Raw genomic sequence first — 20,895 nt, 5'->3', positions numbered from 1 at the left:
GTGGGCGAGCCTGAGCGTGCCAAGGGGCCACTCTCCCTGTCTGCCAGTCTGTCCTTTCCTGGTCGAGCGAGTCTCGTCTCGCTCCCTCCACTCCGCCGGCCGGCTCGGCACAGTGCCGGCGGCCAAGTTGAGCGTTACATTCTCCTCGCCTCCTTGACAGGGACTTGCAACATGAGTGTCCAGCGGGTGCGTGCATGTGTGCGCGCGTGCAGCACGCGTGCGCACATAAGTAGGAACCGGGGTACCGAGATCCAGGAGAACAATGCCGCAATGATACATGGTAAGCTACAGTGTGGGTTGGGGGATCTGTCGGTCGGTGCTTTGGTTGGTTGGTTGGATCAAATCGCTGCTACTACGAACGCCGCCGCTATGCCCGCGGCGTGGGCGTCATGGCGGCCGTCTCGGCGTCGACGCCCATGTCGTCGAGCGCCGCCTGCACCGCCGGCGTGAGGGGCAGTCCGCGCTGCTTGCGCACGCGCGCGAACCCGGGCGCGAGGTATATCAACTGGGCGGGGCGTCAGCTCCAGCTGGTCCAGCTCCATGTCCCTCGGCTCGGCTTGGGCTTGCTGGCTTGCTTACCTTCTTCTTGGACAGCAACAGCTCCTCGATGGCGGTGAGCTTGTCGCCCACTGCTTCGAGGGTGCGCCCGCGCTCGAGCTTGTTATCAATGTACGTGTTGAGGCTCTGGACGACGTAGCTGGGCGCTGTCAGTCGGGGCACAGCAAAGGAAGCCGCGCGGCACCACGCACTGCGGGTTCTCCTTCGCCTTCATGTACTGCAGCTGCGTCTGCACGTACTCGCGGGACACTTTCGGCGTGCTCATGCGCAGGCGGGCCTGTGGAGTGTGTCAGCGGGAGCGAGCACAGAGAGTCCTCCTCACCTTGGCCAGCCCCCCCTCGTCCGTGTCCGACAAGCTCGCGCTGCGCTGCCGCTCGCGCTCGCGCTCGCGCATGCTGGCTGCAAACTCGCGCGCCTGGTCGGCGTCGTAGAAATCGTGCACGAGCACTTCCTTGGCCATGGCGGAGTGAGTGGGTGGTGGAGAGATGAGATGCGATGCACCGCATGCTTTGTTGTGTCCTGCTTGCGTCGCTCGGCGTCGGCGCACGCGGCTGCCAGGAACAACGGAGCCGAGCCAGGCCGGCCGGAGCCACGCGGCGACCGACGTCGTCGCCGCTGCGTCGCATCGCATCGAATCTCCTTATCGCACGCTCGCGATACTGATCCCATGCACACACACATACTACCTAGACCCAAGAATAAAGTACCATACACACGACTACCGCCCCAGGCTGCGCCACACGGCGCGCGCCTCGCGCCGCGCAGCTTCCGCCTCGGAGCGCGCGCGGTCCGCTTCCGCCGTCGCGGCCTCGAGGCGCGCGAACCGGCGCTCAATCTCCGCGAGCGAGCTCGCAATGCTCTGCTGCTGTTGTTGCCGGGGCAGCGGCAGCGGCGTCGTGGTCGCGCGCACCGCTGCTGGCCTGGGCCGGCCACCACTAGGCAGCGGGAGGGTGGTGCTCCGCGGACTCGTGATCCGCGACGCTGGTGCCGAGGCGCTTGACGGCGTGGCTGTGCTGGCGAGCGGCGAACTGTCCCGCCGCGCGTCGCCGAACAGGATACCCGGGGGCGGGGTCAAGGGCGACGACGACGAGCTGGGCGCCTTGCTCGCCGCGCTCGTGAACGTGCTCGCTACGCACTTTGCCGCCTCGTCCTTGCTCGCTGCGCGCTTGTGTCCCGCCTAGCTGTCAGCACTGCCACAACAGCACACACTCACCCCGCTCGGGACGCGGTCCCAGCCCCAAGTGGACGGCAGGGAGCAGCTCGCGAACGCCGTGCTCGGCGAACACGTCGCGTTGCTGCTGCTGCTCCCTGCCGTGCCGGTGCCGCTGGCGCTTGAGCCGCGCCGCGCCGCCTCCCATCCCCACGCGGCGGCGCTCGCCTCGGCCAGCGGGCTCGCGGTGCTCGGAGGTTCAGTCTGCCCCGTCATGTCGAGTGCGGCGGCATCGTGTAGTCTGTGCAGTGTGCTGTCGGCGGGCGGTATCGTTATCGCGAGACGAGGTGACAGACAGACTAACAAACTAGCTAGCTAGCTGGTGAGAACGGGTCGCCACTGACACGTCGAGTACATGTACTTTGCTTGCTGTCCTGTGCGTGCCGAATCGGCATGTCTGCCCGCGGCTGGCTGCGGCTACGTACGCCCGATAGCTCTATGTCCACTGCGCCGCGCTCCTTGCCCTGCCGAGGAGTTCCAGCATACCGCTGCCAAGCCCGGTGAGTGCCGCTGCATCTCCCATTCGATTGGACGTTGGGGTCGTCGTGCCGAGAGCCGAGAGCTGAGAACTGCGCTCTCACTTGAGCCTGGAGTTGTCGGTTGTCAGCCGCGTGGGAAAGGGGATTGGAACGACAGGGGGAGGGGGGAGCAGGGCGAGGGCGAGTGCTGCAGCAAGCGCGTGCTGTGCATTCGCAATCTCTGCAGCAGCGCTGCAGCCGCAGCTTGTCGCTGATGATCCTCGCGCAGTCGAGCTGCACACGTCTTGTCAGCTGACTGGCACTCCATGTTAGCGGTTGTTGATGTGGCGCGAGCAGCAGCTGACTCTTTGTCGGCTCTGGCCGCATGCCACACCTTCGACGTCCTCCTCTGCCTGACTGGGTGCTGCCCACTGCCCCCCTTTGTCCAACTGACTCGGCGTTGTACAGGTCGCTGTGTGTTGCGGGTGCGTGACTGACCGCCCTCTCGTCATCCGACGACGAGACTCTGGTCCCGACACGGATGCAACGTTTATTCTGGTCTCAAAAGGCACATCCATGGCGAGCCAGGCGGCCTTGCGACCGCTTCACCGAGGGACCCGAGTCACAATCAGGTCGCCGCCGCGGACCACGACAAGCTCAGTCAGTCACAGTGGCGTGATGGCATTATACACTGTGCATTCGCAACAAACCAATGAAACAAACCATGCTGTGAAGATACTCCGTCTAGTCTACCAGTACACCTACGCGTGCCCGCTCACCGCCTGCGCCGACGATCTGTTGCTCCCGCTCGACAGCCCCTCGATCCACGATAGGGGCTTGACGCGCGGCATCGGCGGGAGGTGGATACGCGACGTGCGGCGTTCACGCTTCGTGTGCGATATCCGGCCTGGGTGGCGCTGTGGGATAGGCGGGGGCACGTCGGCAGCCAGCGAGACCGTCGAGGCCGCGGCCGGCCGCATGATGTTGGCCTTGAGGGAGGCCTTTCGGACGGGCACGGTGACAGGTGCAGGCGCAGCTAGTGGCACGGTGCCGATCGAGCCGATATCCATTGGCACCGAGCCAATCGTGAGCAGTGACACGGGCCGTGGAGTCGGCACGGTCGGGGCGCCAGGGGTGCCGGCGGCGCGACTGACCATGTCGACGAGCAATCGCTCGAGCTCGCGCACGCGCTCCTCGGCGCGTCCCTTGCCCTCCTTGACCTCGCGCACCTGCTGTTCGAGCTCGCCACGTCGTCGAGCCTCGATAGTGAGTAACCTCTCGAGCTCTTCAATGCGCCCCTCGAGCGTGCGGCTCTGGTTCTCGGTGGCGATCGCGTCGGTCGCCTGCGCGTACGACGGAGGGACCCAAGTCGCGGTGTGGAGCGACAGCGTCGACAGGTGACGTATCGCGCGTGCCAGCTCGCCCGTCGGCACGTCCATACCGATCACCTCCTCGTCCGTGTCGTCTGTCGGGAAAGCCTGCGTCGGAACGACGTACGGCCCGGCCCAGGCATCGAGCGCCATACTCCTCACCCTCGTCCGCCGCTCGCCGGCCTGCAACGACGAAATGGCCGGGATCGGTGACAGCGGCAACGAGTACTCTGCACGGATGACTGCAAACGACTGGGCGAGGTATGTCTTCTGGAAAATAAGTCAGTCGGGGATTCCGGGGCCCTAATAACGCGGGGAGCCGCGGGAACCACGCCATCGACGCCATGTCTCTCCATCCACATGCACACTTACTTGCTCCTTGACCACCAAGTCCTTTTCAAGGTGGGCCATCTTTGTGCCAACTTTTGCTGGGGTGCGTTCGCGGCTGAGCTTGAACTCGACATATGATCTGAGCACGGCCAGGACGTAGCTGCGAGGGGTGTCAGATGGGCCATGACGAAACAGTGATGACGACAGCGGCCGCAGTGTCATGAGTGTTTCAGGGGGCGTGGGGTTGGTGGGTGCCGCCGACAACTTACGCTGGCTCGACCTCGGCGACACCACGCATGAGGGCGAGGTGGACATCGTGTGCCGTTTCCATCGATGATATCTGCGTCGTGGTGAGCTGGTGTGCGCGGGTGCATGCGTCGGGAGCGACAAGAAAGTCTAACCTACCTGGTCGGAGAAGGCATCCCAGCTTGGCCCGAGCCAGCTAAATCGCCTTGGGTCGACGATGCGGTCCATGGCGGCGGCGCGAGGGGTGGTGAATGAGAGGGTATCAAGTGACGATGGCGAGGGCTGTTATGATGCAGCCATTAGGTCGAGAGCGATGTGGACGTTGTGGAAGAGAAGTGTGACGGTGGGAGTAAGGTGTAAGGTGGGGTGTGTGACAGGGCCGAAGCGGGTCGGAGGGGTGGTGGCTGGGCGCTGCTCGCTGTTCAAACACAAATGGTCCGTCGGTGTAAAGAGAACAAATACAACAACGATTCGTCTTGTCCTTGTCGTCCTTGTCGCCGTTGTCGTCGTCGTCGTGGCCGTCGTCTCTTTGACAACAGTAAGCGCAGGCAGAGATGCCTCTCTGGCGTTCAAGTGCGTGCTGCTGAATTTAAGAGTGACCCAGTGACGAGAGAGCCTTGACTGAATGCGGCAGGTTTAAAAGGTGGGGTGCACCCAGCCAGCCAGCCAGCCAGCACCAGGGCGAGTTTCAGACACCGACCCGACCGTCCAGGCAGGCAGCAGACCACTGGCAACCTGCCTCTCTTCCTGATCGAGTAGTGTGTCACTCGCGCCTCCTCTATCCGATAGCGGCAGACTCCACGCGCATCTCATTCACATCACATTTTTCTCACTGCTGCCGGCATTACCAAAGCTAGAATGAGGCCATGGGCCCAACTTGGGAGTCAATGCTAACAGCCACGGCGTCGCACGAGCACCGTCGGCGGCGGCATGAATGGGCAGCAGCATTCATTGTATGCTGGCTGTTATGGATACAAAGGCGACAGTGTCAGCGACAGGCTGCGCCGACTGACTGCCCCGTCGGCCCCACTAACAGCGCCAGCGCCAGCTAGATCAGAACCTCGACCAGCCATAAGCGTGGTATTACAACAAACCTACACCCACCCACCCGCTCAGTCCTCCTCGGCCGCAGCGAGCATTGTGCTGAGCGAGAAGACGGAGAATCGCGGGATGGGCGGCAGCTCGAGCTCGTTGGGCAGCTGGCTCTTGCGGCGAGCAGGCCGGGGCGGGGGCGAAGCCGACATGGCATCGACTGCGGCGTAGCTGGCGCCGGGCAGCTCGACCCGCGTCGACGGAGGGCTGAGCGGCGGGCGAGCCGGGAGCGCGTGTGTCGCTGTCTGCGGCGAGGCAGCGAGCTCGCTGACCACCGTCGCGGGCGTGCGTGGGCTCGTCGGAGCGACAGATGGCAACGACGCCGCGTCGGTCGCAGGCGTGCCGTATACGCTGCGGTCGAGCTCCTCGAGGTCGGAGGGCGTGAACACGGGCGAGCCGAGCGGCGTCGTGATGACCTCTTCTGGGCCGAGGTCGTTGTCAGTGGCGGCCTCGGGCGCGACAGGCACCATGGTGACCGGCGCGGGGACCGTGGGCATGGACAGCGCGGTGGGTGGCGCCTCGGAAGGCGTAGATGCCGGCACGGCGACGCTGGGCGCCGGCGCAAAGTTTGCGCTGTATGCCGAGTCGGCGCTCCCCCGACGAGAAACGGAGGGAAAGGCCTGCTGCCCGAGCATGGCGGCCTCGAGCTGCGCGATGCGCTTGCCGAGGCGCGCGTTCTCCTCCTCCGCAGCCGTGGCCTTGGCCTCGAGGGCGCGCTCGCGCTCGTTGGCGGCGAGCACGTGGCGGTGGGCGCTCTTGACAAACTTCTTGAGCTTGCGGTACTTGGCCAGCTGGGCCTCCATGCCCGCGTCGCAGGCCTGCGTGTACGCCGGCGCGACAGACAGCACGTAGTCGTCGTCGTCGACGTAGTCGGCGTCCGTGATGGGCTGCGAGGCCGAGCGAGAAATCGACCGCATGCGCCAGTGCGGGAGCTGGCGCACGCGCACCGGCGCGACGGGCGAGTCGCCAAAGGCGTACTCGTCGCGCACTTGGGCGAACGCGCGCGCCAGGTGGATCCGGTTCTCCGTCTCGATGAGCTCGGTCTCGAGCGACTGGATCTTGGCCGTCACCTTTGGCGCGGTGATGTTGGCGTTCGTCCGGCCGAGCTTGCGCGAGATGTACGAGCGCAGGACGGCGACGCAGTACCTGGGGATATGGGTCAGAGGAGGTAGAGCTACGCGAGAGGGCTACTCACTGTGGCCTGTCGCTCGCCTCGGGCACGGACAGTGCGATGCGGACGTCGGCAGATGAGAACATCGGCGTGACGAACCCGGTCCAGATGTTGTCGTCGTCATGGATGTAGGTGTACGGCCAGAGCGGGGACGAGACGTCGAATGCGCGGCGGACAGGCTGGGTGAGCTTGGCGAGCGGGCCCCTAGGCGGGGCCTGCAGCGACTGCTGCTGCTGTTGCTGCAGCGACTGCGGTGGGCCCGAGGCCGAGGGGCCTGACTCGACCGAGCTGGGAGACGTGTCGGTCGACATTGGCGAGGCGGTGGACGGGGAAGCAGTAGACGAAGCTTGCGAATGGACCGGGAAGACGATGTGTGGCTGCTGCTGTAGCTGCTGTGCGCGGCTGAAGACGGGGCGCGTGTCGAGCTCGAGGTTAGCAGACGCCGAGGCGGACCTGGCGTGGGCGTGGGCGCGGGCGTCGGCGCGGATGGCACCGAGCTGCTCGTCGTTGTGTGTCGCTGCGCGGCGGTGTCGGAGGGGGAGTGGGGGGAGCGGGGGAGGGAGCGGATAGCCCTGGAGCAGGGCTGTTGATGAAGGTTGTGCTGCTGCAGCTGGCGCGAGGTCGAGGGACGACTCTGAGCCGAGGCGGTGGTGCTGGTGCAGCGGCGTGGGAGCTGCGGACGCGGTCGTTGCTGGCATCATTGACGTCGTCGGCGCAGACGAGCTCGCTGCTGGCGGCGTGGGCTGCGGGCCTGCCGACATTGCCAGGCCACGCTTTATCCCCGCTGCATGCCGGCGCGCCCACGCCGGCGTCAACGTCGTCGTCGTTGTCGTTGCTGTTGACGTGTCGACTGCGGGGGCGACGCGTCGAGTTCCCAGCCACGGGCTGGGACTGGCGGCTGTTACTGAGGCCGAGGCGCTCGACGAGCGCTCGACATTCGAGTGGGTACGGCGCAGCATTGTGATAGTGGTGTTATGTGAGGATATGAAAGTGCCGCGACGCGTCTAGTATGCATGCAGGACAACAACAGTTGCGCACTCTGAGCGCGATTGTGGACGACGACGACGACGCAACTTTATCACTGCTGTCTCGGTCGGTTGCCTCAATGTGCCATTTGAGAGATTGCAGATAACGTCAGGGCTTTACGGCAACGCGTCGACGGGGAACATTGGCCCTCGGGCAGCCTGGCTCGTCAGTTGGGCTCCTACCCGTATGGAGTATGCGTGCCTTGTTGTCCAGGCTGCGTGCGCGTCCAACTCGCTCGGCTCGACGACGAGGGCGACTGACGGCGAGTACGACGACGACGAGCAAGCTTGATTCCGAAGAAACAAGCGCGGCCTTCCCGTTGCACACGCGAGCTTGATATGATATCCAAATAATAATCCATGCCATATGATGCTGCTTGCTTCCTGCTGCTCCTGCTATACTTGTACTCTATATAAAATATGTCTCCAACTTGCTCATTACGCCCACTTGCCCAGCACGCTCATGGCGACCATGCCGACGACGACGGCGCCGAGCGCCACGCACACGGTCGACACCTTGGCGCGCTTGAGCGGGCCGTCGGTAAAGTCGACAGCGAGGAGCTTGAATGCGGTGTAGAGCTGGGGTGTGCGTTAGCTTGAGTTTGGAGCTTGGAGCTTGAGCTTGCTGCGCTACTCACGAGAATGCCCGCCGAGATCGAGTTGAGAATGCCCACACTCAGGAGCGCGGCCTTGCCGTTCTGCGAGAACGAGTTGCGGACTCCGATGCCGATCGCGATGCCGATGGGCGTGATGAGCGTGAAGATGATGGCGAGGACAAACGTGCGCATCTTGGAGATCCAGAAGAGGAGCGTGATGCGGGCTCCGAGGCTGGGGCGTGGCGTCAGCGTCGTGGCACTCTCGCAACCTTTTCCAACTCTACTCACGCGGCGCCCTCAAAGAACTGGTGGAACACGATAACAATCAACAGCGTCGTCCAGCCCTGGCCGGACCCCGCGCCGAGGGTAACACCGATCATGATCGAGTGGAAGATGATGCCCGCCTCGAGAAGGAACACCTGCCACACCTGCTCGGTGCGCACGACCGCCTCTTCGTGGGTACACGAGTGGCCGATGAGGCTCGAGCTCGCGAGCGTCGTGGTCCCGTCGACCTCCTTGCCCTCCTCGCCCTCGGGCGCGGCGGAGGTGGCCGCGGCATGGGCGTGGTCGAGCTTGGCGCGCGCGGTGCGCGAGCCCACAAAGTCGAGCAGGAACGTGACGAACGCGCCCGCGAGCGCGATCGCAGGCGACGTGCTCTCGTACCCCAGGTGCCCGATACACTCGTTGTTGAACATGACAAAGCCGTGGTACAGCAGGTGGATGAAGGCCGTGGACAGGATGATGCCCGTGCCGAAGTGCCGCGCAACGAAGAAGACCTTGCCCCACGCGCCGCCCTTGCCCAATGCCGCGGCGTCGAGCGAGGCAACAGTATCGACCTTGCCCTCTGCGTTGTCTGCGCGCCGCATCCACCCCGCGCCGAGGGGCACGAGGATGCCCACGGCCGAAGACACGAGCACGATGAACACGGCCGCGATGTGCAGCGGCATCTTGAAGTCCTCGAGCAGGATCTTGCCACATGCCAGGTCTTGAGCGGAGCACTTTCCGTGGCTGGGGTGAAGTCAGCGCCGCCGAAGCCTCAGTCTCGGTCGGTGACGGCACTCACGTATGCCCGACATGGATGATACATGGCCCGTCGTCATCGTGCGAGCTGCTGTGCTCGTCGTCATGGTCATCACCGTGCGCCGAGCTGCTGCTGCTGCTCGCGCCGTCCACACGCCCAGTACAGTGGTAGTGGTCCTCGTGGAGCGTGCACCCCGTGCTCTCGGTCGGCGGGGGCGGGATGCCGCTGCGCGTCGCCGTGGCCAACGTGGCTGATGCTGGGCCGTCACAGTGGTAGTGGTCGCCGTGGAGGACGCACCCGACGCTATTTCCCGGCGGGGGCGGGATGCTCGTCGTGGGCGTCTGCGCGAGCGCGCCGGCGAGGAGCGTCAATGCGAGGGCGATGCGCATCGTGTGTCGTGAGTCGTGGGTCGTGGGTGCTATACACCTCGCTGTCCCAGACTCCCACTATATACATGCATGCTGCTCCACCCGACTGCCGCAAATCGTCGGGTGGACGGCGTGCGGCATCGTCGAAGAGGCGAGCCAAGAAGTGCCAAGACTTGGAAATGGGTACCCAGACAGTTTTGAGCCTCAGTGTGGTGGGAGTCGAGTTATGAGGTGGTTTCTTCGCGCACGACGTTCTCGACAACCATGACAGCTGTGTCAGCCTTATAGGCCTCGTCGCGATCAATGCATGCGTCAGTGCTATCGAAACAGGCCCAAACACCGCCAGCATGGTCACCGTAGCCAGAAATATCATCGCAGTGACAACCTCTACACCTCGGAATGCCACTGACGAAATGAGGACCCGAGCGGTCGGCTTGATGCCGCTCGGCATGCGGCTACCATTGTGCATACAAGCCAACAGTCAGGTGAGAGTTGCCAAGAGCATACTAAGGCCACTGCGCACGTAGACCATGCGGCGGCGTGCGCATTCCCGCGAGTCTGAGTGGCCCGGAGGCTCCGTCGACGAGTTGTAGCGGTCACTGCCACCAGTCAGGTGGGTACAAGAGCAGTCCGCAGCTGTGCAGGCAGAGCAAGCCCTACCTCCACAGCCGGCGCCACCAGCGCGGCCGGACACGGCGCTTAACGACCGCCAGGCGTGCATCGAGCACGGCGGCGCGCGCCTCGAGGTCCGCGAGCTCGACCACGCCGGCCGTGACGCCCTCCACGGCGCCGAGGCGGGCATGCAGTGCGCGGCTGGTCGCTTCCGCCGCTGTCCGCGCGCTCTCGCTTTCGTCCAGCGTGCGCGTCAGCGCGGCGACGAGCGCCTCGAGCTCGGCGATGCGCGCTGCCGCCGGGTTGGCTGTCGAGGGCGGCGCGTACGCTGGTGGCGGGGCGCGCTGGCATGCTGGTCGGAGACGCTCGAGCGTGGACTGGCGCATGGAGGACTCGGGTGGGTGGTGGCGAGCAAGGCTGGGAGGACGTTGGTGGCAATGTGCCACCGCTGCCCGCCGGCTGATATCAAGCACGCACGACCCGATGCGACCGGCATCGACCGCTCAACGCCACTCACCTCTTATCTCAATGACGACGACGGCCGGTCCTGGCGGAGCGAGCGGGATTTGCGAGCCGGTCAAGGCGGTGGGGTGGAGCAGGGTGTGCCATGTTGACTGGTGCTGCACGTGCCGGCGGACTGAGATTCCGACGCACAGCCGACGACGGCTTCTATGCTCTGGCGCACTGATTTTCCCGTTCTGTGCAGGATCCTTGCTCCTGCATCATGCACCGGTTGGGCGGAGTAGGTAAACCCAAGGGACGCCTGACGTCTTGGCGTGTGGCCGTCTCCGCGCCGCCTTGGTACAGTCGGCACCGGGCAGTGGCACATCACGCCATGCCACCGTCCTCCGCGCTGACCAGGTCGTGGGCCTGGACCAGCACGGCGGTGGCCGACACCATCGACAAGCTCGCCAAGGCACATTGCAGTGCGCCGACGAGCTGCGTGGCGGTCGCGTGCTCGGCTGTCTCGGCAGCACCGGCGGGTGGCGGGGTCGCGCACAGCATTGTTCCCTGTACCACCACACCACCACATTCGCGTGGAGATCTCCCACATGCATACATAGGGCTTATGAGGATCTGGCACATGTGCATAGGATAAACGCCAGCCCGCGGGAGGCCGAGTTAGCCCGCTTATCGTCGCCGGGGGAATCTTCGCGGCTCCTCGTCCGACAAAGTGGCCAGCATGAACACCAGGGTGCAAGTTGCCACGAAGTCAGTCTACGGTCGGAGTGTACGGTGGAGGATACGTGTCCAGAGGAAGACTGGAGTATGGCGGAGGCGGCAACGTTGGGAGAGAGCCAAGGGGGGTAGCAGCTCCTCCATCCTCGCGCCACACGGCGGGCTGGGGCAACCGGTACGCCTGGCGGACTTCTCGAAACGCGTCCACCAGGCTCGGGAGCTGGAGCCGGATTCTCCCCTCACTCATGTCGCACTCACGCCTCTTGAGCTTGCGGTCGAGATACACTTGCTTTGCTTCCCGCATTGGGACACGCGATTCTTTGGATGCGAGGTAGGAGAGCAGCATCGCCACCCACGTGCTGGGCGTGAGCTGGCGGTGGCTATAACACTCACGACTGGAAGATCACCTGGCCCAGTGCCACGCGCACTACTGCCGCTGTTCTGAACTCCTTTGGTGGTATGCGGAGCCGCGGGGGTTGATAATCTGGATGAGGCGGCATCGTGTGGTAGGTGACAGTGCCGGAACGATAGACATGTATGTATTGACATCTTTACATAGCATGTACCATGCCGCGCCGGCGCCGAGGTCACACTTCTGCCTGTGCCTCACGAAACGGGTCAGATGAAAGCTCAACCTTCGACGAGTGGTGGCCGGTATGTCCACCGCCGCGACACCAGCTCCAACCTTGACAAGAAGGAAGCCGCGGGCCTGGGCCTGCGGTGTGGCCGCCAAGATTGGAGGAGGCATAATCCAGTGCGGCACGTAGCTTCGTGGCGGTCGTGTGCTCGGTTGTGTCGGCAACATTGCGGACGAGTCGAGGATCGCACACAGCTTCCCCTGACAGCCGCATCCCGCTCGCTGACCCTTGCCCTCCAAGAAATGTGCCCAGTGGTGCAGCTCACCGAGGCCCGAGCTCCGTTGCATATGCCCCTCGGTACATGTGGCACCGCAGTGGCAGTTCATCCAGCTTCAACATGCGCGGTTCCGACACCTAGAGTCTGTAGGCTGGCGGCGGCCCGAGCCGGCCCAGCTCGACCCCCTCTAACAGAGGCTGCTGTCGCAGTCCGAACTCGTACCGAATCTCCCGGAACACGGAGACGAGGCCGGGGAACTAGAGTCAGCGTGTAGCACGTCGACACGCACCAGACACTCGATCCTGGCCAACTTGCGGTCGAGATACACGCTAACATCGGCAAGCTTCTTAGGGCGTGTCGCCTTGTACGTGAGGTAGATGAACAGGATCGCTATATAGGTGCTGATTGGTGTTGGTGTGTGTACGTATGGTGGCCGACGACTCACGTGCGCCCGGTCGCTTCGCGTAGCGCGTTGCGGACCTCAGAGGCTGTTCGTAGATTTATCCAGGAAGGTGGCGGTGGCATGTTGGGGTGGGCCGTTGTTCTGTCTTCGCCGCCAAGTTGGCCAGAACTTTATACACTGTGTGTGGGGAACCTGGGCTTTGACTCTCTTGCCAAGCCGTCTGTCATACGTTGTGCCTACCTACTGTACAGTACAACTGCTGGACTCGGCTCCGTCGGGAACGTGATTCACTGCATTATAACACTTGGCTATGCTAACTCGGACAGGGGCCGTGGCGCCATCTGTCTGTCTTTGAACTGTCTACGGTGTGTATGGAGGAGGAGGGACCGGGGGGTAATTCTGCCAAAGTGGCTCCTCCCGGCGAGGACGAGGCAGAGAGCAATCGCGCAACGTGTACACCTCGCGAACGGCCCGAAAGACTGCTTCAAACTGAGGGAACTGGAGTCAGCCTTCCTCGAGACGCGCCTACCCACTTCACGCTCCATCCTCCTCAGCTTGTAATCGAGGTATACCTCCCTCCGTAGCCCCCCAGTGGGGCGGGTCTCCTTGAACATGAGGTAGTCCATCACGATTGCCACGCAGGCGCTGTGTGGTGTTGGCAGTGGTGCCTCGACGCGACTCACTCGTTCGAGGTTTGGCGCTGCAGTGCTAACCGCACCTCCGGCAATGTATGGTACTGTGTTGGAGCCGTGTGAGGGGGCATAGTTCTGCTCAGGTGTGTGTTTGTTGTGGGTGGTGCCATTGTGATGCGCTGCGGGGGTTGTGGTGCACATGTGCAGGTGGCGGCGGCCTTTTGTAGACATGCCCGAGTCCAGGCCTCCGACTTGGCCAAGAGTCTGCCTTGAAGGCGGTGTCTCGAAGGCACTGAACTCGGCTGCATCGGCAGTATCGTGGCACTAGCTTCGTCTTGTATTGCTGCAGCGTGTGAGTCACATTTACGCCTTCTTTCCGTGGGTCCGACGACGGTGTGTTCATTCGGTATGCCTACAAACTGCTCAGCGCCTCTCTAAACAGCATTATGTACATTCTCTTCTCCTTCTATCATTATTGGTTCTACTTCGAGCTGGGGACGTCAGAATAGAGGGCACGCAGGGCACCCACCGAAATTGGAACAAGCGCCGCTTTCCTTCGTTCGGTCCCGTCTCCACTGAGCCACCTTTGCCCTCCCGCGCGTGCGTAGCTGGAGAACCAGATTGGCTCCTTTCCCTCTCCACTTCCTCAAGAGCAGCCTGGAGGCAGGACTCCAGCCCCTCTCCCGCCACCTTGAGCTGGCGCACCCTCGCATGCAAAGAAGAGACATTCGTCTCGGCCTCCTCTCTGGCGATATTGGCGCTCGCCGCGTCCCGACTCAGCTGGAGGACGCGCGCTTCCAGCTCGGCAATGCGCACGATGGCCATATCGCTCGTCGCTTCGGGGGGGATGGTGGGCTGGAGTTCCAGCGATCGCGAGTATGCTGGCGGCGCGGCGTCCTCGCCATTCGCGCTCCGCATCTCGTCCGCCCCCAGCTTGGCGTCCAGATATCGTAGCCCCCGCGTGATACCAGAAACGTTCTCCACGAGCTACCGTCAGTGCGAACCTTTGAGCTGCTGTACCTACGTCTTCTCGGAGCGCTTGCAGTAGGCCCGCGGCGCCGGAGTACCCCGCGCCCGTGCGCGCCTCAGACACGGTGAGGTCGATGAACCGCTTCACGTGGTCAAAGTCGTGGCTGGGGTCAGTAGCGTCGTTTGCGCACTCACTATCGGTGGGCGGGGAGGAGTGGCGTGTACAGTGCCCTATAGCGTTGGGCCGATGATGACGAGGACATGGCGACAGTGTGTGGTATGTATGGTACGTAGACGGAGACGGGTTGGAATGGTTGATGTTAAAAGCCACAGATCCGCCGTCACGTCATGGCCACATTGTCGCTCGTCAGGCACAAAAGCCACCACACGCCAAGAGACTCCAAGGTACCATGCGATGCACACCCTTCTCGGCCGGTCGGCACGCTCGACACCACCGGCTGCTTGCGGTGCGGCGCAGTACCAGGTGACCGTTATGCCGACGAGGGCGGACACGGCGACGAGGGCTGGTTGCATGGCTGTGCACACCTCCGTCGGAGCGAGCGCTCGCGAGGCCGACTCGGAATTTCGGCTCGCGGCCTGCTCCAACTCCTCAATGCACCTGATCCATCAGCAGCTATGATCCTACACAACAATACTGCATCTCCGCGTGACCTCCCCATGTAGCCGCCCTATGCCGGGAGCATGTCCATGATTGACAGCCCTCCCTTCCGCCGTGGCCTTGAGTCAGCGCTGACCGCGACGCAAACCCACCGTCCAAACCAGCTCTTCCGCTCGCGCATCTCCGCGCGCTCGAGCGTCTCCCCGGCAAACATCTTGCTGTGCACTCGATCTCGCACATCCCGCAAGCACTCACCCTGGAACGTCTCTTCCTCCTCGAACGCCAGCTGGAGACGGGCCTGCAAGTCCTCATTGTGCCCCTCGAGCTCGCGGACGCGGCGTCGTAGCTCCTCAACTTCGCCGTGCGCGGCGTCCTTATGGTCCCGACGAGATATGCGCTTCCCCTGCTCGACTGCGAGCTTGAACTGGTCGTAGCGAAAATTGACATCGTCGCGGTCCTTGCGGGCAGCCTGCACGTCGCGGTTGAGCTGGACCACACGCTGTTCCAGTTCCGCTATCCGGAACGCAGTGACTTGCCAAGCCAACGCTTTAGGCACGATGCACGTTCGACGAAGGCGAACTCGAGTCAGTGAGTAGTAGCTGGGCGGTTGATACAGCGAGCCAGTGACCATGAAGGAGCAACCCCAGACGTTGAGAGTAAGAGCTCACAGTCCCCCTCCATCATCAGCATGAGGATACTGTCGTTCACTTGAATCTCTCGGCCAATTAGTTCTCTTATCGGTGTTCGGGCCAGCTTGGCTCGGTGTACTGCCCTGCGAGGCGCTGCCCTCCCTCGCACAGACAGCCCTATCCCACGATGCAGTCATCCTACATGACCCTTCCGCAGTACATAAAACCTTTTGTGCCACCGGTTGGCATGCACGCATCATCCTTGCCTTGAGCGCAGTGGAGCCGAGGTTGACGCCCTAGTGCTGCATGTGGTACCTCGGCTGTGCCTAGGAGCCCCAACCAGCCAGTCCCGCATGTCGTCGCCGCCACCCACAGGCACAACAAGTCGCCTAACGCCATTCACACGAACAGGTCCTACATAATCCGGCTAGCTGACTCGATATCACTTGCTCTTCCCCATCCCCCCAAGTCCCCCACGCACATCCACCATGGTGTGGCTTCCATATCTCCTGCTGGGCTCGACAGCTGCCGTGGCCTTCCCATTCCGACTCCCGTTCATGGCCCAGAAGCCCTTGGAAGCGCCTGCAACTACACCACCGACATCGGGGCTGGATGCAACGCTCCCCGAATGCCATACGCATGTGTCACCCCCGCCACCTGTCCCCTCGTCATGGAATTGCACCATTCTCGCCTGGGTCCGCTCCCCAGACCTGGTGCCGAACACCATCGTACCTGCCGACGTTCGAATCTCGGCCAACGGCGTTGGCTGCAAAGACATTGTCGACTGGAGCGTCGGCCTGGTGTTCAAGGAGCGCGCAAGCTCAAAGCTGAAGTGCGTTGGGTATGCTGGCAGCGGGTGCAGCCTCCCTCGAGTAGCCGCTGACAATCATGTAGGTCTCCCAACATTGGCCCTGCGCCAAAGAGGCCTCGGCACGAAGATTTCAACCACACGACCGCTACAAACCCCCAGTCAGATATGTTAGGTGGCTACTCACCGTTCGGAGGAGAGGATCCCTTCAGCCAAGCCATGATAGCGTACTGTACGTGATTTCTCCTCGTGGCCATGGTTGTTGATGCTGGCTACAGACCAGGAGCTCCAGAGTCCATTGAGGTGGAAGTTGGAAGGTGTAGAACGGCCAGTCTTCGACACCAACCTCACCCTCGAAATCTCGCCGGAGAGCTGGCTCGATGGAGAATGGCTCGACTCAACATCGTCGTTCTCGGTCGTCATGCCAAACACCAACGTGAGTACCGGTACATGGGCACATTGACGAAGCTACATGCACTACATTGCGCCTCTGAGCTAATGCTCGTCAGTTTCCTCCGATAGGTGATCCGAGTCATGGCATCTTCGGCGGTGACCCCGAGAAGTCGGCAAGTCGAGAGAATTGGGTAGCAACTTGGTTTTTGCTGACGGGCTCCTAGCATGTGTGGTTAGAGACTCTCCTCGAGTACTATGTCATGGCCACGCATCGTGATGGTTCAAAGGCGTACATTCCTGCAGGATATACAGCCTTCACACCCATGCAATCGCCGACCTCGCCGATCAAGAAGCATCTCCCAGAGTCAGACTGGCCAAAGAAGCTCGATTTGGTCTCGCCTCGGTCCAACTCGACTGACGTCGATGAACCCACCGGCGAGACCAACGGGTCCTCTCCAGACATTCGATTCGAGGAAGGTCCCATTGCTCCGCCAGCACCACAATGCGTAAGCCTCCCGAGTATTCTGACTTGCTTACCCTACTCAGGACGTGGGCAACTTGGCGCAGTTCCACATTTCCTTTGCAAAGGCTGACACGGAGGAGAACATAGTTCAAGGTGAGGCTCACATGTGCACGGCACCAGGACATGTAACTGACCCAATGCACAGGACGCAACACCACGCTCAATGTCACTGTCACTCGCGCCGGCAACGGATCAGAGTATCCCATGTTCTTGTCTTTCCACCATGTCACTCTCAACACGTACCCTTGGCTCATCAACAAGATGGACGAGGACGACATCAAGAGTCTCGGTGTGGCCCTGGGTGCTGGCCAGACCAACAGTCGCCACTGGTCCGAGGCCTCTCAAATGTTAATGGCGCCTGACGAGACGGCGCAACCGGTCAAGCAGCCTCGCGGGGTCATTTTCCGCGGTCAGTCACCGACCCAGTATCGGTTCAAGGAGCCAAAGGAGGTGTACGAGTTTCAAATCTCCGTCCCGATGTGAGTCGTGTCTCTGATGATTCCCTTCGCCCCTCTGCAACAAGCTGACCCCCTTCCAGACGCCGAGACGACGTACCCACGTTTGACAAGTCGTTCGTATCCCTCCGCTCGGCTCTTGCCTTCTCACTGAAAACCTACTTTGCTTGCGAGCCAGAGGTTGAAACTCGTAAAGAGCGGGATCGCCTGACATATGGCGGCGACCCGGCTCCACGTGTTCAGAGTGATGCCGAGAAGGCTGCGCTGGCTCTGGATAGCGAGTGGGCAGAGGACTACTCCGACAAACGACCACCCGGCTTTGCCCGTCGCCTTAAGGACGGTCGTGTGCCGCGATTTACTCACTCGGGGATCGTGTCGCTTGATGTGTTGTCCGCCGCCACATCCGAGTCCGAGCTGCTCCACTATCAGGACGAGGGTGCACAGGCACCTGTTCTGGTTCAGGGAAGGGTTGTTGAACTCGACAGAGCTATCACGCACCCGCCACTGTGCTTCATGTTCCGGTCCGAGGCGAAACACGAGCTGCACACAAGCCGATATGCCCACAACCACCGTTACCCTGGGCGAATCGGCGGCCAGCATTCCTATGCTGCTCGAATGTGGCGCACATTTCAGAGGGCGGGCCAGGTGGACGAGGATGAGGAGCCAGCCGACGACGACCTCGGGTCCTGGATCCACCACATGGTCGGCTTGGATTGAAATTTTGAAACCCATCCTTCAAAGTGAAGAGGCAGAAACAGCTATGGATATGTATCGGCGTCGCGATGGACAATGACACCTTCGGCGCCTCGCATTGTTCGCTTGCTTCCTCTACATACTACAGAACAGGCCAGCGCTCGACCCCATGATACACCCCTATCACCCCCTCATGCCACTTTGTCAAACTCGGCAAAGCTCAACTTCATTCGCTCCATCGCATTTGCCATGTGAATGTTCGCCGACATGCCCATGCGTTGACCTTTCCTGAAGTCGAATGCCGCTTCAGCTCCAGATGCCGTGTTGTACTCGCTATACCCGGGGCCGCTGTATAGGTAGTCTGTTCCACCAGCTGCGCCAATAATGTTATCGCCCATTTTTCCCATGAGGCCAAACTGCATCTTGGACATGGCCCGCTGGTGTTCTAGCGACGCCATTCGGACTTCGTGCTTGCTCTTCATGATGGTGTTGGCGTAGACTTGCTCGCGCACCGTGGCGAAGTTTAAGAGCTCGGTGAGCGTCATGGAACCAAGGCATGTCTGCCACCAGAGTCCGCGCATGCGAGGAGTCCACAGGGCGCAGATGACGGCTTGCTCTAGAACCACCCCTCGAATGGGTGCTTGGGCGGCCAGTGGACTCGCCACGGCGAATGCCTCCCAGCATTGAGGGCAGATGTGTAGTTGGTCCCAGCCGTACCATGTGGCTCCCGTGGGGTGTTCGATCAAGGGGCAGGCGGGGAGGCTTGTGATGCGCCTTGCGAAGTTGTCAAATCGCCACAGACCGAGATTGACGCTTTCGCGCAACATGCTCAGAAGGGGACCACTGGTGTGGAGAGGGAAGCCAAGATCACAGATGCCTGTTCCCCCCAGAGGTACGCGAGTAAAGAAGGGCTGCAGGCCCAAAGGCTCGATGTTTCGGGTCGCACAAGTGGTGCAAGCAACAAAGTCGGTAGTTGGTCCGGTAAGAGTGATCCACCCGTCTGTGGAACCTCCCTCCCTTGTACACGCCGGCATGGGCAGGCCAATGCGAGCATAGTGAATGAATCGTTGGAAGTCGCCATCGCCGAGGGTCCATGTCCACAGATTGGAAAGGGTGCCGAAGAGATCGCAGGCGCCTCGGTCGAACGGAGGCGCAGGAACAAACTCGTCTGCAAAGGCGCTGCGGTATGCGATTCGGTCCAAGTAGCATTCTTCGCAGATGACCAGGCCGGGGATGGCTTGCTTGGTGGTATACCACTTGCGCGAGGCACCTTGCACCTCGCCTCCGTCGCACGCGGGCAACGACAGGCGATGCTGCGATAGGCGGATCCACGCGTCGAGGCCCAGCTTCTCCCACGCGTACGCGCACGCCGGGGCTCCGAGGTCGCAGATCCAGCCGGGCTGGGTCTGGGAGCCCACTTGCCAGTTGGCGTTGGGCATGGTCGCTAGGATATAGTCCTCGTAGCATCCCGCGCAGACCATCATGTCCTGTTGCCCCGGCACCCTGTAGAATGGCCGCGCATCCGTGATTCCCGCAGAGCCGATGCACAGCTTGACGGTGGCGCGATGAGCGAGGAAGTGCTCCATCTCGTCGCGCTTGCCGGCCGCGACAAGCTTGCGCATTCTCGGGGTATCCCACCAGCAACAGGTGCCCGGGTCGGCGTGGTACGCCTGGAACTGCGCCATGAGCGGGCCGCTGACCTCGTTGAAGCATCCCGCACACATGGGCATGTTGGCGAACGAGCCGAAGCGATAGAAGGTCATGGGCGTGCGGGACTGCTCCTCGAGGCGCCACGCAAGCGTCGTAGGGCCAAACCCGGCTTCGTGTAGCATTGTGGGGATCCTAGTGAACGAGGAGCTGGGGGCGATGGCTGTGGAGCTTGCGGCGGTGGGGGTAGAGCTCGCGGCCGTGGGTGTAGCGCTCGGCGCTATGGCCATCGAGCCCATGCGCGACACAAGGTCATCGGCAGAAGTTAAGGGAGGGCTCGGGAGCACAGCTGCCGCAGGTGGGGGAGGGAGGGCGCGAGTAGATGTGTAAGGCGAGAGCGGCGGGGACAGGGCCGGGGGCTGGTGAGGCGGGGCACCGCTACCCCCGCTGCTGGTACCATGATACGTGCTCGCGAAGCCGTGGTGGTCGTGGCCCGCGTGCTGGTGGTGGGGGTGGGTGCTGGCCTGGCTCGGCGGCAGGGGCCTGCCGGGTGGTGGCGGTGGCGAGGCATGGGCGTAGCCGCCAGGCGGTGACGAGTAAGGACCAGGAGGAGGGGGATGTGCCGCTGGTGCTGGTGGTGGAGGGTAGTATCCTGCCTGTGGTGGCGGGGGAGGGAGGTGCGAGTACGCTCCTGCCGGCGGAGGGGGCGGAGGGAGGTGCGAGTATGGTCCTCCTCCTGGCGGCGGCGGCGGCGCGTATGGATAGTAGGACATGATGCGTGAGTGGACGAACGAACGAGCATGTCAGTGATGAGTATCTCGTTAGTCGTGCGCTTTGCTGCTGCTGCTGGTGGTCTTGATGCCCGCCTCTGTTCACCTCAGGTGACGACAGAGTGCCGCGGCAAGCAGAGATGGAGGTCATCGAGCAAGGCACAATGAAGACGGAAATAGACTCAGTCGGCCAGACGTCACTCACTGCCCACCAGCGTTGATCCCACCACCGCTGTATTATCACGTGGAATACGTCCTGCTAA

The 20,895-nt window shown here is 62.4% G+C and overlaps 12 protein-coding genes across 12 annotated transcripts; 1 reads left to right on the top strand and 11 right to left on the bottom strand.

Moving 5' to 3' along the window:
- Positions 1-260: 260 nt before the first annotated feature.
- LOC62_05G007564 (uncharacterized protein) lies at positions 261-1,114 on the bottom strand. Its single transcript, XM_062774084.1, has 4 exons — positions 881-1,114; positions 750-835; positions 580-697; positions 261-505 (listed from the first exon to the last, which is right to left on the bottom strand). The coding sequence occupies exons 1-4, from the start codon at positions 1,016-1,018 to the stop codon at positions 368-370; spliced, it is 480 nt and encodes a 159-aa protein (XP_062630068.1). The 5' UTR covers positions 1,019-1,114; the 3' UTR covers positions 261-367.
- A 162-nt stretch (positions 1,115-1,276) lies between these two features.
- LOC62_05G007563 (uncharacterized protein) lies at positions 1,277-2,072 on the bottom strand (the record flags this gene model as incomplete). Its single annotated transcript, XM_062774083.1, has 2 exons — positions 1,772-2,072; positions 1,277-1,716 (listed from the first exon to the last, which is right to left on the bottom strand). Exons 1-2 carry the CDS (start codon positions 1,914-1,916, stop codon positions 1,277-1,279), a joined length of 585 nt encoding a protein of 194 aa, XP_062630067.1. The 5' UTR covers positions 1,917-2,072.
- An 845-nt stretch (positions 2,073-2,917) lies between these two features.
- On the bottom strand, positions 2,918-4,770 carry LOC62_05G007562 (uncharacterized protein). The gene is made up of 4 exons (XM_062774082.1): positions 4,332-4,770; positions 4,196-4,266; positions 3,969-4,086; positions 2,918-3,866 (listed from the first exon to the last, which is right to left on the bottom strand). The coding sequence occupies exons 1-4, from the start codon at positions 4,398-4,400 to the stop codon at positions 2,988-2,990; spliced, it is 1,137 nt and encodes a 378-aa protein (XP_062630066.1). The 5' UTR covers positions 4,401-4,770; the 3' UTR covers positions 2,918-2,987.
- Positions 4,771-5,284: 514 nt separating this feature from the next.
- LOC62_05G007561 (uncharacterized protein) lies at positions 5,285-6,977 on the bottom strand (the record flags this gene model as incomplete). Its single annotated transcript, XM_062774081.1, has 2 exons — positions 6,460-6,977; positions 5,285-6,410 (listed from the first exon to the last, which is right to left on the bottom strand). The coding sequence occupies exons 1-2, from the start codon at positions 6,744-6,746 to the stop codon at positions 5,285-5,287; spliced, it is 1,413 nt and encodes a 470-aa protein (XP_062630065.1). The 5' UTR covers positions 6,747-6,977.
- Positions 6,978-7,794: 817 nt separating this feature from the next.
- Positions 7,795-9,752, bottom strand: ZRT1 (Zinc-regulated transporter 1). The gene is made up of 4 exons (XM_062774080.1): positions 9,120-9,752; positions 8,345-9,064; positions 8,099-8,288; positions 7,795-8,039 (listed from the first exon to the last, which is right to left on the bottom strand). Exons 1-4 carry the CDS (start codon positions 9,464-9,466, stop codon positions 7,899-7,901), a joined length of 1,398 nt encoding a protein of 465 aa, XP_062630064.1. The 5' UTR covers positions 9,467-9,752; the 3' UTR covers positions 7,795-7,898.
- Positions 9,753-10,101: 349 nt separating this feature from the next.
- LOC62_05G007559 (uncharacterized protein) lies at positions 10,102-10,443 on the bottom strand (the record flags this gene model as incomplete). The annotated part of the gene is made up of 1 exon (XM_062774079.1): positions 10,102-10,443. The coding sequence occupies one exon, from the start codon at positions 10,441-10,443 to the stop codon at positions 10,102-10,104; it is 342 nt and encodes a 113-aa protein (XP_062630063.1).
- An 832-nt stretch (positions 10,444-11,275) lies between these two features.
- On the bottom strand, positions 11,276-11,736 carry LOC62_05G007558 (uncharacterized protein; the record flags this gene model as incomplete). The annotated part of the gene is made up of 3 exons (XM_062774078.1): positions 11,276-11,319; positions 11,495-11,595; positions 11,630-11,736. 3 exons carry the CDS (start codon positions 11,734-11,736, stop codon positions 11,276-11,278), a joined length of 252 nt encoding a protein of 83 aa, XP_062630062.1.
- Positions 11,737-12,228: 492 nt separating this feature from the next.
- LOC62_05G007557 (uncharacterized protein) lies at positions 12,229-12,616 on the bottom strand (the record flags this gene model as incomplete). Its single annotated transcript, XM_062774077.1, has 3 exons — positions 12,229-12,348; positions 12,381-12,492; positions 12,537-12,616. 3 exons carry the CDS (start codon positions 12,614-12,616, stop codon positions 12,229-12,231), a joined length of 312 nt encoding a protein of 103 aa, XP_062630061.1.
- Positions 12,617-13,607: 991 nt separating this feature from the next.
- LOC62_05G007556 (uncharacterized protein) lies at positions 13,608-14,358 on the bottom strand (the record flags this gene model as incomplete). Its single annotated transcript, XM_062774076.1, has 5 exons — positions 13,608-13,617; positions 13,656-13,783; positions 13,832-14,113; positions 14,151-14,259; positions 14,291-14,358. The coding sequence occupies 5 exons, from the start codon at positions 14,356-14,358 to the stop codon at positions 13,608-13,610; spliced, it is 597 nt and encodes a 198-aa protein (XP_062630060.1).
- A 426-nt stretch (positions 14,359-14,784) lies between these two features.
- LOC62_05G007555 (uncharacterized protein) lies at positions 14,785-15,345 on the bottom strand (the record flags this gene model as incomplete). The annotated part of the gene is made up of 1 exon (XM_062774075.1): positions 14,785-15,345. The coding sequence occupies one exon, from the start codon at positions 15,343-15,345 to the stop codon at positions 14,785-14,787; it is 561 nt and encodes a 186-aa protein (XP_062630059.1).
- Positions 15,346-15,776: 431 nt separating this feature from the next.
- On the top strand, positions 15,777-19,161 carry LOC62_05G007554 (uncharacterized protein). The gene is made up of 7 exons (XM_062774074.1): positions 15,777-16,175; positions 16,238-16,383; positions 16,430-16,587; positions 16,769-17,050; positions 17,091-17,160; positions 17,213-17,546; positions 17,606-19,161. Exons 1-7 carry the CDS (start codon positions 15,832-15,834, stop codon positions 18,237-18,239), a joined length of 1,968 nt encoding a protein of 655 aa, XP_062630058.1. The 5' UTR covers positions 15,777-15,831; the 3' UTR covers positions 18,240-19,161.
- Positions 18,407-20,635, bottom strand: LOC62_05G007553 (uncharacterized protein; the record flags this gene model as incomplete). Its single annotated transcript, XM_062774073.1, has 1 exon — positions 18,407-20,635. One exon carries the CDS (start codon positions 20,633-20,635, stop codon positions 18,407-18,409), a length of 2,229 nt encoding a protein of 742 aa, XP_062630057.1.
- Positions 20,636-20,895: the final 260 nt, after the last annotated feature.

This window comes from Vanrija pseudolonga, chromosome 5, assembly GCF_020906515.1.
Source record: "Vanrija pseudolonga chromosome 5, complete sequence".
Classification (NCBI taxonomy): Eukaryota; Fungi; Basidiomycota; class Tremellomycetes; order Trichosporonales; family Trichosporonaceae; genus Vanrija; species Vanrija pseudolonga.
Note: the sequence above shows the minus strand (reverse complement) of the source record. Positions and strands in the feature narration are given on the sequence as shown.